The 13,886-nt window shown below is 38.7% G+C and overlaps 1 protein-coding gene across 1 annotated transcript in view; it reads right to left on the bottom strand.

The window, feature by feature from the left end:
• Positions 1-7,766, bottom strand: part of CTTNBP2 (cortactin binding protein 2) — a 125,964-nt gene extending 118,198 nt beyond the window's left edge. Inside the window, exon 1 of the mRNA XM_048946642.1 lies at positions 7,673-7,766. Within this exon, the coding sequence (XP_048802599.1) occupies positions 7,673-7,759 (87 nt within the window). The 5' untranslated portion in view covers positions 7,760-7,766. The remainder of the gene's footprint in view (positions 1-7,672) is intronic.
• Between the last annotated feature and the right edge of the window lie 6,120 nt (positions 7,767-13,886).

The raw sequence follows: 13,886 nt of genomic DNA, 5'->3' as shown, positions 1-13,886 counted from the left end.
TTTAATAGTATTGGAAAAACACAGCTGTTTCTTGTTGGGAAGATAGTTATTTTCTCTATTTTTACAGGAATAATTGATGCAGTGAGATGTGATCTATAAATCTGGTCTTTAAAAATTAAATTATACAGTGAACCATGTTTGTCCAAGCTGTTTTCAGGGAAGATGTGTCATTAACCCTTTTTCTCTTCCTTTGGATGGTTTTGTTCCAAACATGATTAAAAGGCAACTGTCAGGATTTAGACACAAGTATTAATCTTCATACAAATGGCTCAATTCCATTGCAGAAGTTTCCCATGCTGTTTTCTTGTGATCTGGAGCAGAAGTTTTACTGATAGATGTTTATACAACTGTTGCCAAAGGACATGCATGAACAAAATTAATGCCTAAAAGTGAGTAAACACGTGCATATATTCTTATACATTCTAGGAATTTTTTTTTCAAATTCTTAATGGCTTTTTAGTTCAACACAGCTTTATATTGAATAAAAGATAATTTTATCTGATAATACACAGAAGCAACATCAGCAGGATTTCAGATAGTTATTTACTCGTAGGTTGCAAACCACAAATAAGTGAATTAATTCATTCAAAACTTATGCCTGCAAAATTCTCATGCCCTTGCAGAATGTATGATGTTGAGATATCACATATGCTACAGTGGAAAAAAAAAGAACTATTTTAGGGGAATTTCACTTGAGCTACTTTTCATATCCTCCTTATAAACTGAGATGATGTATCTATAAAAGTGCTGCAGGAGATGCTGAAGCTGCATAAAATATCTGAATATAACCTGCCTTATGCTTTCCAAGTACTTTATTTTGAGATCTATGCAGACAACTAACTACGGGGTCCATTTGTAGTCTACAAACTTCTTGTAATCAAAAGGGTAAAGTTTCCGTCTCTGGGTCTGAAATGTCTTGATGTATTATACTCTTTTTCATTGAAAGTCTGTTTAATTTATACACATGTATAGAAAATCTACTACTAATGTCATTAAGTTTGCTGGGTATCTCTTTTATGTGCGCTTGTGGGGAAAATAATTTTGCTCTGGAAAGAGTAGTTATTACATAATGCAATAAACGAACTGTGTGACTACATACCTGAATCTCCTATTTACTAAAGCTGCAACATAAGCAGATATGATTTATATATATAGGTATGAATCTTTGGAATGACTAATGAGTCTTACATACACAAAGATGGCTACATCCACTCTAAACAGCTTTGTTCCACTGCACAGTAGAATGAAACCAAAATTTTTCAAAAGGAGTCATTGACATATAAGTAAGGTAAAATACTGACATTATTCCAGTAAGGAGATGGATACTTAAATGATCGGGATGTATAGGCCAGAGCTTCAAATCTAGATCTGCAAGCAGTGCATGGAAGTTCTTTAACTCAGCCTTGGCTGAGCACCTTCTGTCTTCTATGGCCACTACTTTGCTGACAGTATTTCTAAAATCTTTCTATTTCTCTTTCTCTCTTCCTTTTAAAATTGTCTTCATACGTCCTTGTAAAACAATTGTGTTTGAGAATTTCATTTACTCAGAAATATCCTGGCCATTTCCAATACAAATTTGCTTCATAGATTTGACTCAAAGTGGTAAAGATATGCCCTTACATTGCATTAAGCAAACTCTATACATGCTTAACCTGTCCTGTCCCAAGACCTGTGCTATCATCAGTGATGTGTGCCCCAAAACATAAGACTTTGCAGTGCCTGTCCTCCTGCAAGACTGAGTAGCCACATATCAACTCTTTCAAAATACAGGGAACTAAATTAATTGATGACCATCAGAGAAAAAAGGAAGAGTTGGCAGAAGGAAAATAAAACCTTCATTTCTATTATTCTTTTTTAGAATAACATCAAAGCAATATTTTTTCAAAATATCTCATATACAAACTATCCAAATAACAATTGAAATTTATTTCAATCCCAGATTTTCTGTCACAACTGAACTCTATTAGAGAACACACTGATCAATACTAGTTACTGCTACATCACTATGCACAAAAAACATAGGAAACATAGTGGTGCTACCAAAAAAAAAAATAATCACCTAATAAGCCTTCAAAGGCATTCCAAAGGCAACACGTAAAATCTAAGCAACTCCCACTAGTCTAATACAATAGATGACTTTACTACTTTCACAGGTCTTGGAGGAATGCTCCAGAATGTGAGCTCTTGCAGTGAGGGCACCTTTGTCTCCATGCCTCCCACATGCTCCCTCTGCTTTGGGCAATCACAGCAGCAAGACCAGGGATTTGTGAAACTGGCCCAAGCAAGAGCAGCCCTCAGGCTACCACACTGAATGTGGAAAGTAGATCACCGCACAGCTGGTCGAGGACCAAGCAGCCCTGCCGTGGCTTGCAGCCACCACTGCAGGCTGTTCCTGTACTTCTGCCCTTCAGGTACTGGAAAAGAAGTTCCCATTCTGAGATAACCAATCTGGTTAATAGATAAACTTCCCATCTTCAAACATCAGAGTCCTTAAAAATACTGTTTTATAGTGAAAGACACATTTGAAAACTAAGAGTTTGACACAAGCTGCATGTATGATGCCCTTCACATCAGGCACAAAAGATACTGTTTTAAAGTACTTATGCATATTCTTTAGAGCTACAAAAACTATCATTATACTCAATTTAATTATACTCAATACTATCCACAGAGCTACATCGCAGCAATTACAACTGTTCCTTATATGGCAAGATCCCTCAGTTTCCATCAGGCTCCTTTGTATCATAATGATGCTGTAACTCCCAATGTTTGTCTAATAGCAAGCATATTAGATCTGGTTAAATACCACAAGCAAGGCTTCCGTGGAAAAGACAGCATAATCTTATGGTGTCGAAGGGATGAACAGCTTATGCAGGTGGGATATCATTTTGCCCTTGAGTAAAACATTGCATTCCCTCAATGCCCTACATATGTATAGACGCATAGTTATATCTGGAAAGTGTTGTAAAATACCCTCTTTTAAATTTCAAACACTCAGAAGCTACAACTGTGTCATTCCCCCTTCGTGAGAAGCTGTTTGTTATGCTGTGTTTGCTGATGTATAGATCCCAGACCACCATTTTCTCATTTTCCTTTCAACTCCCATCTAATTTGAATATGAACACTTTGGCAGGGCTCAGTAAATCATTGCACATTATGTATATAGCATCAATACTGGTGAATTTTTAACTGAAATCTCCTCTGAAAAATTATCAGTTGTTCTGAATGCTTTTTCTGTGTGCACTGTCAGTCAGGTAGGTGGTAGGCACTGAATATTGCCCTGTGGATCAGGTACAGACTGCAGTGGACCATACTGTGATGGAATACTGTTGAAATGAATAATATCCCACCTACTTTATCCCACCTTAGCAGAGATCCAGTCTGGATTAATGATGCAATTCAAACTGGATCTAAAGTCTAACTGTGAACGGTTGCAGAGGGAGATTGAGATCACAATAAAATAGCTGTCTGAGAGAGCTGAGAACTGATCCCTGGAAGTACCTATCCTACCACTGCACATAAAAAACTGAAAAGATTAGTCAGGACCAAACATCCACCTCCAGATGGCCTAATGTGGGTGAGATAATCCAATTTTCCCCTTCTAAATCTGATGTTGAAATGATTAAAAGCCAAGCACTACAGAAAGGGACCTTAGATGGCATTTTTACCTTTTTCTCCCAGTTCTGCAGGCTGCTATGGAACTTGCAAAATTGAGTGATCTTGAATGTTGTGTAGGGAGATACCAAAGACTAACCCACAGGAAACCCCAGGCATAGGTTATGTCTGGACAGGATCTTCTCTTATCTCTTGTGAGGATAGATGCCAAACTAGGAATAAATTAGAGAGTAGCAGGTTGCAGTCACTCAGCCTGTCAGGATAAATATTTGGTCTGCAGAGAGCTCTGTTATGAGCATTCCTCAACCTGAAATGTTTCCAATCCACCTCCTAATTGTGGGTGGTTGCTCTAATGGTAAGAGTGCTGGTGGGGTTATTTTCCAGCTTCATCTTTATGCTATATCACCATGCAGCTAGGAATGCAGGATGTGAAAAGGTAGAAAAAAAAAAAACCTAAATTTGAATAGTACCAATGTAACTGTTCTGAAGTATCCATCCCATTGGTTAAGATCCAAATCCACTGCTGCTCCTAGGAGTCCTCATGCATTTTACTATTTGAGAGTCACTGTGTACAGTAGTCGGACATAGTAGTCAGACATTCCTGGCTTTCTCTTCGTTCTGTACCATGGCCTGGTGCACATAGCAAAGCTGGAGTTTTCGAAAAGATGCTTTAGGATACAAGAGGAACTGGGAAAGGGTTTTCCTTGAAACAATATCTTGGAAATTTTCAGAAAAGTAATGCAACCTAGAAGCACACTGTCAAACATGACTGCCTGCAAGATAACCTGAAATGATACAAAACCTGGAATTACCCCAAAATATATGAATATATATAAGGCAATGGAATGAAAACAAAGTTCTAAGGAAATCCACAACTCGAGTGCATGGCGCAACTCCTCTGGAGCCATTGAACAATTCCCTCAGCCCCTATCCAGCAGTGTGAAGAAGTGGCAATTCAAAGAGCAACACTAAGTCTCTCCACCAGATTCCTGAGGGGAGATTTCTGGGGCTCTAATGACAGCAAGATGGCATTTTTACCAACTTACAGCAAAACTTGTGCTTTAGAATCTTATGCTCTTAAATTTAAATTAGCGGCCTTGAAACTGACAAGGTCTTCATGGCAGGACAGTATCTACTGCCACTGCTATAGGGCCTTAAACATGACATAGGTCTCTATTGCACCATAAATTATATCTACCATTCTTTACCATTTTGTGACCATCACCTACCCCTCATGGCAGACCAAAGTCTGTTATAACACAGCTGACCATTATGAACTTTCATCTTCCCCTACTGCTGGATTGCTTAGCTTATACAAAGAACAAGGTCCCATTGTGAAGCAGCTCTCCTGACCCATTTGAACCCATCTTGCTAAATATTGCAGATCCGGCTGAAGCACCAGCTCAGAAGGAATTATATTCTCAAGACCTAAATACTACTCCTTTTACTTCTTGCCAGTGTAACCAACAGAGACCTGCTCTGATTCTGCAGCCCTTTGAAAAGTTAATTTTTGGAGTAAGCTCAGGTGAAAACAATATTTCTTTCAGACTTCATATCACCTTATTCTAAACAAGAATTACTTGGTCTGAAAGGTAGAGAAGATTTCCAGGCATAGGGAGGAAACAACTGAAATGAAACAGTGGGCTTTTAAGCCACATTGTGCTTGAGCAGGATTAGAATGCTCTCAGGACTATGTCCTGAATCCTCGCTTCAAACACTACAGCATAATCAGCTTTTTAGGCCTTTCAGTTCCATGTAAATGGCAATAGTGCCAATGCTGTCCACATGAACCCAATCACTTCCAAATAAGAAATAATGGTATTGTCATCATGCCATAGCAATAAGGCTATGACTTATCTATGTGGCTATGAGGAAATCAGATTTTTGTCCCAAAGTGAAAGATTCTATCATCATTCTCCTTTTAGATTCAGGCTTACTAAAGCCACAGAGTAGAAAGATAAACTACAGAAAATGAGCTTATCCTACTGCAAAAATAATGAACACTCCTGCCACAGGAGATCCTGATATTTCTGGGTACGGCATTATTACAAAACTCCTATTACCATGCTCTGCAAACCTACTGTTCTTGCTTAGTGGGTGCAAAGAGAGTGGACAAAGACTTTATCCAAAAGACTTATATTAGAGAGGTAGCCTAGAAAGCTGCTCTGTGCTTCCTTTCTGAAATGCAGTAATTGATTTTTTGACACTCCCAGACCCACCAGGGCAACATTAAGTAGCACGGTGGACACCATGGGGATGTAAGCTGAGCTGTATGACTTTCCCTAGTATTCAAAGGTTGCTAAGAGATGAAGGAATAAGAAAAAGATTCTTTACTGGTCTCTCATCTATAACTGGAAACATCACTGCCAGCTCATTCAGTTTCACACTAGTCTCCTATTGGAATCTACAAAAAAAAACATGATTTCCAGAGGTCACCTGATGACCAGCATTCTGCACTCTTCTGCTCAGCTGTTTTCCCCCAGTAGTTTATGTTTGCAGACCACAGACAGCAATTGTTCACGTAGCTAATTACCAACTCCAAGATGGCAAATATCTCCTGAAACAGACTAAAGATCAACAGCTTGAACTTCATCTCAGCTGTCACTGGGACTTTAGCCATGAACATTTCAGCTGCCAACAGCCATGAATGATTCCATATGTACAGTAAATTTAGGGCGTGTAAGGCTCTGTCACACTTTAAAACAAGTGCATTTCTGGCATTAGAGGCAAGAATGGACCACTTGGGCAATCACCAATATTACCATGGGCACTTGGTATTTACCATGGGCATTGCCTAATCCTGTGTATGGATAGCCACCTTACATAGTAAGTGTTGAAGAGGTTTGTACTACAGAGTTCTCACTGAGCTTCTGGGCAGACATCAGGAAAATGTTTTGCTGTGACTATGAGAAGCTTTCTGCATCTTGCTAGTTATGGATGAATAGCTGAAATGTAAGCGGTCAGGTTCTGACTGAGCTTGAATTAGAGCTAAGCCTCATAAACTGTTGTATTACATCAGTAAAGATTTCTTTTGTTTATCTGCAAACTGACCAGTGTAATTGGTCCACTCTGTAGCTGATCTTTAAGAAAAATAAATCTTTGCAAAAATACCTATTATTACAAGTTAAACATTTCATAGAAATAGACCACTGATGAAAAATCTCTTGCTAAGCAAAGTTTTCTCAATTCTAGGATGAAATCATTTTTCAAAATAAGGAAAAGCTTGACGGCTTTAACAATATAGTCCTTCTTGGAGTAGGCTGGCAGCCTGGATTCACACAAAGTACAGGTATTTAGCATCTGACTTGTCTAGGATAATTTTGCTTTGTTTCACAGAATAGCTTTCAAGAGGTTTGTATTTGTTTCTATGTGGAATCAAAGCCTTTTTTTTTTTTTTTTTTTTTTTGTAAAGGGGAAGGATTTTGCAGAATGAAAAAAACACACGTAGCTCTGCTCCTGCAATTCAGATCAATGGCTTGTGCACCAGAATGCTGCCATGACAATAAAAAACACTGGAAAATAGAAAGATCTAAGTGACCCTTTCTAAAGAGATCCTGACAATTTGATCTGAATCCCAGTACAATATCTTTATCACAATACCATCTTTCCTCTCTGAAACTGTCACTGTCACTATAGTAACTGCCACATTAAAAAAATTCCCCTGTTAATCTTGAAACATGAACATACAACCAAAAATAGTCATGCTTACTGTAACAAGAGTATCATCCAAGGTTTCTGCAGTGCTTTCAGAGAGACCATAAACATAAAAGTTACAATGAAGAAATGTTTCCTATTTGAGGCAGCATCTGTCTTATGTGGAGTTACATGGCTTCATCACTTTAATGAATTGACGTACATTCAGAAGAAATAACAGAAGTGAAAGAAAAGATGGCAATTGCTTTAGAAGGCAGACATGGCTAGATTGTGAAAGACAAGGTAGGAATTCTTTTCCACTTTACAGCTGCTACAAGAGCAAGTGATAGTCATGATAACATGCAACCTTTTTCGATATCGCTGTAAGACAACATAATTAAATTGCCATGAGCAGACAACTCACCATGTCTTGCTTGCCATTGTTTTCCATGACGAGCTCCTCTTGGTTTCTGAAAATCAGTGGGAAGTACTGTGAAAAATCGCATGTCATGTAGAGACAGCCAGAGGATAAAGCAGATCCCTACCGTACAATATATAAGGATCAGCAAAAATTAGACCTAGCACATGATCTGTCCTTCTGTGTGCAAAGAAGGATTTTCTCCCAGAGTAATAAGGCTTTTTGTGGAAAAAGCGTTTTTTACCTTACTTGTTTGTAGATGCCTGATCAGATGTTAATATCTTTATCGTCGTCTTTAGTCTAAATTTTGTTTCTTTTGTATGGAATCTTTAGCATGGTGGCTTTCTTAACAGTCAACAGATAAAAATGTTTCAGATCCATAATTTCGATTCCTGCCTGTAATTGTTTCATTGTAAGCTGAGTTATAATAATTACAGTAAGTTCTCCTTGTTCAGAATACAAACAATTAAAAATGGTTAAAACTGATCTGTGAAGTATTCAGCTTGGTTATGAATGCTGCTGGACCTCCTACTGTTAGCATAATTGCTTATAAAAACTGCACTGCAGACAATGCATTCTGTGACATTTTTCATTTATTTTTTCAGCAATGAAATAAATATGCACATAATGGATATAATACATAATCAGATTTGTACACTGTCCCTTGAACTTGCTTTACTAGCCCGGGTGAATTTATAGTACTAATTTTATCCTTATTTCCAGCTGCGTGAATCCAAGTGGAAGATCAAGTGAGTTTTTGTCTGTGGATGGAAGGGGCATAAGTAAGATCTCTAGACAAATTGCAATTGGAAGAAAGACTTTGTCCCTACTGATTTTAGGCCCCTCTTTTTGTACAAGATCTGACTTGTGGCCTGAAGATACCTGTGTTCCAAGGCAACTGCAACTTCTGTTGACCTAAATGGTAATGGGAACAAAGGTTCCAGCAAGTGCCATAAGAATAAGCCCTGCCTCCATAAAATAGTGAGCTGAAGGAGAGGAGAAATGAAAATATGAACTGATCTTGGAAACAAAACAAAATTCTGTGTTTTTGGAGATCTCGAACTTACTTTCAGATCTTTGACCGGAATATCACCAGTGAAATAATAAGAAAGAAATAAGATAGCCTTACTTTTCTATTACAGACAACAAAATCCAGAAAACTTGAGAAACAACAATGAAGATTATGTAGGATAATAGGACCAAGTGGATAACAGAAGCTTCCAAAAACTGGTACATGAAAAATAAAGAGTGCCTTGTTCAACTGTTCCAAAATCAAACTAAAAATTTGTCTTCTCTCCAGAAAGTATTCTGAAATGTACTTTGTATCATTGCTGAACAATTCATTGCTCATCATAACACCAGCACACTTACCCTTAATTAAAAGTGTTAAATGTCAAGACTCTATCAAGAAACTGAGGGTATTGCCTTGTGTCCCAATTAGTTCTTTTATTAGCTACACTTGTAGAATAATTTTTAATGAACTGAGGACGTATTTGGTCAGGAACTGATTTAAAAGAGCAGGTTATAAGCAGTATATTGTTGCAGGGTAGGAGAACAGGTTATGCCCCAATAGAATTAACTGAATTAGGGTAAGACACTGTTATAACCTCATTTTTGTGGACAGCAATATTATTTCTTATGTGGAGTTCTAAATGGTTATTTTTCCTATGTTTTAAACTGACAGCTAATATCATTTTTAGGATTTTATAATATACTTTTTAGTTTGCAAGGAAAGAAATAATAACACGTGACAGAGACTGTGTAGGTTTACTTGTAAACTTTACAGATATGGGTTTTACATGGAAGGACTCTTGGAAGCTAGTAGGGAAAGTTCCTCATCTTTAAACAGAAAAAGCATTAATTATCTATAATGTTATAAGTACCCGTAATGATTGCCTACTGAGACAGCATGACTTGTCAGAGGCTCGGTTCTGTAAGGTGCTGGTAATGTGGATGGGATGATGAGCAACCCCTGCCCTGCAGCATTCCATGAGAGGGGAGGTCAGATTTTCCTGATTTCTTTTGATGTACATCAGTGAAGGACTCTTTTTTTCTGCTTACTTCATCAGATAAACTCCAGGAGCAGAACTCACATAAATCAACATAGTAGGCCACGCTCATTCTTATTTTATTTTATATCAAGACTCAAAAGGACCTGTAACACAATTAGAATTAAGTAAGAGTTTAATCGTTTTTCTGTCTCAGGGGCCAAATTGTCTTTGGTTTTTGTTTAACGTCTTTTTTTTTTTCTTTCTTTAACTGTGAACTGAGTTCCATAAATCCAGCTTGGGAACTGAATTCTTACTTAGCTTTGTCTCACAGAAGGAAAGAAAGTAATGATTCTGAAGCTTCATTTCTAATTACCAAGAATATTGGTAATTAGATGCATGGGACAGGACACAGCCCTCCCTGTCCTACAGATATTCTGGCTCTCCAGTGCTCACAGGTATGAAAAGGGAACAGGTCTCATGAGAAAAATTGCTCTATATTTTTGCATTAGCTCTTTTACTGACCACTTCATTAAGATTACTCTATTAAAGCTAAGTAAATGCTGTACTTGTTCTGTCAAACTTCAGTGATCCACTGTGCTTTGAAGCCTCTTCTGATATATGGAAAAACTTCCTTTTGAGAATATTCCTTGGAGGCTGCCAGTTCTTTGACAGCTTGGAGATCCATCAGGCAGCATAATGTATATGGGGAACAAATCCATGTAACGCTCTCCTTTCATCCACAATATATTCCCACATTTCAGATATAGTTAATTATTTAATATCGTCACAGAAGAGATCTGCTTTCATTTGATTTACATGGTTTAATAATTTTGTGTTATTGCAAGGAAGGCTCTAGAGGGGCCGAGGTCCCTGTGTGTGCTCAGCGCAGAGCAGAGGAGCTGAGGGGAGCCCTGATGGCGGCTGCAGCTCCTCACAGGGAGCGGAGGGCAGCGCTGAGCTCTGCTCTGTGTGACAGCGACCCGGCCCGAGGGAACGACATGGAGCTGTGCCAGGGGAGGGCAGCTGGGGGTTAGGAAACGGTTCTTCATCAGTGGGTGGTTGGGCACTGGAACGGGCTGCCCAGAGCAGTGGGCATACAGCCCCGAGCTGCTGGAGTTCAAGAAGCGTTTACGCAATGCTCTCAGACATAGGGTTTGAATTTTGGGTGGTCCTGAGTGGAGCCAGGAGGTCAACTGGATGATCCTTATTGGGTCCTTTCCAACTCTATGATTCTATGATAATTTATTTGCAGGAAATGTATCCAAAATTCATCAGAAAATCTGTGGAACAGCTGAAACGCCTCATTTGCTTCTTGAAATCAGAATCATTCAATTTTTGGAAGATCATATCAGTAATAAAGTCTAATTTGAGGGCAGATGTATTCAAATTTATTTTGTCCTCCTTTGGTGTAGGATTTTTCAGGCTCTGGCAGAGTTTTGCATCTGAGTCAGCTTCAGCATAAAGAGGCATTGTTCCACCTGCATAATGCAGCCTAGTAGTTCCCAATCTTATAAAGCCCTGAAGGAATAATCAAATCATGCTCTTATAATGCCACGTGGAGATTTCCATCTAATCCTTATCTTCTCCCGAGTGAAATGGGATAAAATACCTGTTTTGCTGAACTCGGCCTAATAGATTCACTTTACGGGGGAAGCTGATGCTAATGTTCATTTCCATGGAAACAGAGCTTGCAGAGGCATCTCATGCGCAGTGCTTTGGGTTAAGTGAAGCAGAGTTTGGGTCCCTGTCACTTTCTGCACAACCTAAGCACTGGGCATACTGCAGATATGCAGTGCCAGTCCCTGCTGCCCACCTCCCAGTGGGCTGGACACAGCCCTCACCAACTCACCAGAGTTGCCCAGAGCTCTGCCCACCCGTGCTTGCAGCAGAATGCTTCCTGCAGGCTCCTTTTGAATCAATGAGGTCATTTTCAGTGATACCGTAACGAAGGTATGTTGAACCACAAGCTGCCCTTTGTGTACAGCATTTTCACTGACAGTTTAATAGAGAAAGGCAGATGCAAAGGCAAGGTATGTTTCAGCCTTTTTAGCTGCAATTCAGCATTGTAAGCTAGACCACAGAGCACATACCAGCACAGCTCTGCATGTGGTACTTCAGCACAATAGTTTTTCTGAGCAAAGAATGTCTGCCCTGGGTGTTTGATGCTGCTTATATTCTGTAAGGGCTCTAATTTCATTCATATTCCAAAGCCTCTCCAGGTGCAGAGAGCCTAAACACATGAAACAATCACTATAGGCAGCTGCTTAGGAATCTCTTATTTGCTGCCCAAATCGTTACCTTGAAAAAAAGAGAAAAATAATAGAATTCTGGTACCTTAATGAATCTAAGTTAGCTGACAAAGACCTTGTGAAAATCCCATTACTCTTCAAATAGAAAACAGATTACGTTTTTTATCATGGAAAAAAAAATAAATATCTTTCCTGAGTTTATTTCTCCTTTTGTCTGTATGAATTCATTTACCTACATTCCTTTAGGCTTTGATGTTCATTTTTTCCCCTCCTGTTTGCATGCATTATTAGTGAGTCCAGTTTTCATTTATTATTATTTATTTGCACTACTTTAATCCACAAGGACCAACATTCCTTTGTTCTAAGGGCTATACAAATCACCAAAGAAAACAAAAGAAAAAGGGGGAAAAAAAAGTCCAGTAGAAAAAGAAAATGAGAGACAGCAGGTTAACCCAAACAGGCAGAGACATCTTACAGAACATCACAACCTTATTTGTCAGTATGACAGGCAGGGGTCTTAGAGCACCACCAGCCTAAGCACATATGTTCTTGTTAAGCAGGACTACCAGGGAAAATTTGAGAGGGAATTTTTCAGGAAAGACCTGTGTGACAGATTAACACTGACAAACTTTTGAAATGGATTTATATTTGCAAAATATCAGCATCAGCCCAAAATCTCTCTAAGAAAAAAGAAAAGAACTACACGTGAGACCTTTAAGCAAAGTGAGTGTGGGGAAAGGGGGAAGACTATGGACAGCATCATTAAAGGTAGAGTAGGACCTTAGCTTCCTGATGGTAATAAGATGTATAATTGCAGACACATGATCCATATACAAATAAACATACATACATATATGCAAATAAATGCAGTCCTGTGAACGTATTATTACTTTGAATAATCTGGATGATTCAGTACTTCCTCTTTCTGTGCTGCACAATAATATAAGAAATCCAGATTCATACAAAAATGCTACCAGCATTGTTTTCCCAAACTGCATTACACTTCACAAAGGCAAATATTTTGAAGGCCGAAAAGCAGTATGATGTATTTTTCCCTGAAGCACTTTGTTGGAGGGAAGAGCTTCCCCTTCAGAGCTCTCTAGCTCTTGGCACTCTGCAGAATACTAAGCATGGCTTCCTCACTGCACTCCTTCCATGTCAGAGAGAACAGACACTGACATACAAAACATGTTTACAGATTTCAAGGACAATTTATTCTGTCTTCGCCATCAAACCTAAGGAAAAATATGCTAAAAAACCTTAGCATGAGAAACTATACTGCAGTCAGTACCTTGGCCTAAGGTCTCAGAAAAATACATGCTGATCCCTCCATGATCTCTCCATTTGTGGCACATTGTTTATTCCAGTACAAGTTTCCAGAATGTTCCAGTATACACTGCATTTATTAATGTAATATTATCCGAAGTTCATCATAAATGAATGTTAGAGCTATGAATATAGGGCCATGTTTGAATTTGAATCTGGATTGTCAGTATGCTCTCCTATGTTTTAAAAAATAACATTTGACATGGGTATTTTTCAGATTGCCCAGCTGACACGACTGCATAGCAGCTACACAAGTTTCAATTTTCCCTAGGATAATGTTTTAAATAACACATACTTATCATTTCTGAGCCTTACATGTTTGTCCCATGAAGCTATCTATAATAGTTGAACATTTAGGTAGAAGACTTGAGGAAGAAATTATGGTAGCAGAGTCAGTTTAAATAGGATGTTTCTAGACATCCTCCTTGGTTTTGCCCGCTGGGAAATTCATTTCACATTGAGTACAAGCAGCCTGGGTGGTTGATGGATCTACACAAGTGGTTAAAGCAAGGGCACCTGTATGCTAGCGGGGCTGCTCCAAGGGGTCTCCCAATGGGAATTTAGACTCAGCTGCTGCTACCCTTCTCTCACAGCTTGCAATGTCAACAAAAAGCCGGAGGAAGAGGAAACCAAAGTTTAATTTTGGCAAGAATA

This window comes from Lagopus muta, chromosome 1 (assembly GCF_023343835.1).
Source record: "Lagopus muta isolate bLagMut1 chromosome 1, bLagMut1 primary, whole genome shotgun sequence".
NCBI classification, from domain to species: Eukaryota; Metazoa; Chordata; class Aves; order Galliformes; family Phasianidae; genus Lagopus; species Lagopus muta.
The sequence above is the reverse complement of the archived record's forward strand: the minus strand, read 5'-3'. Positions and strand labels throughout refer to the sequence as shown.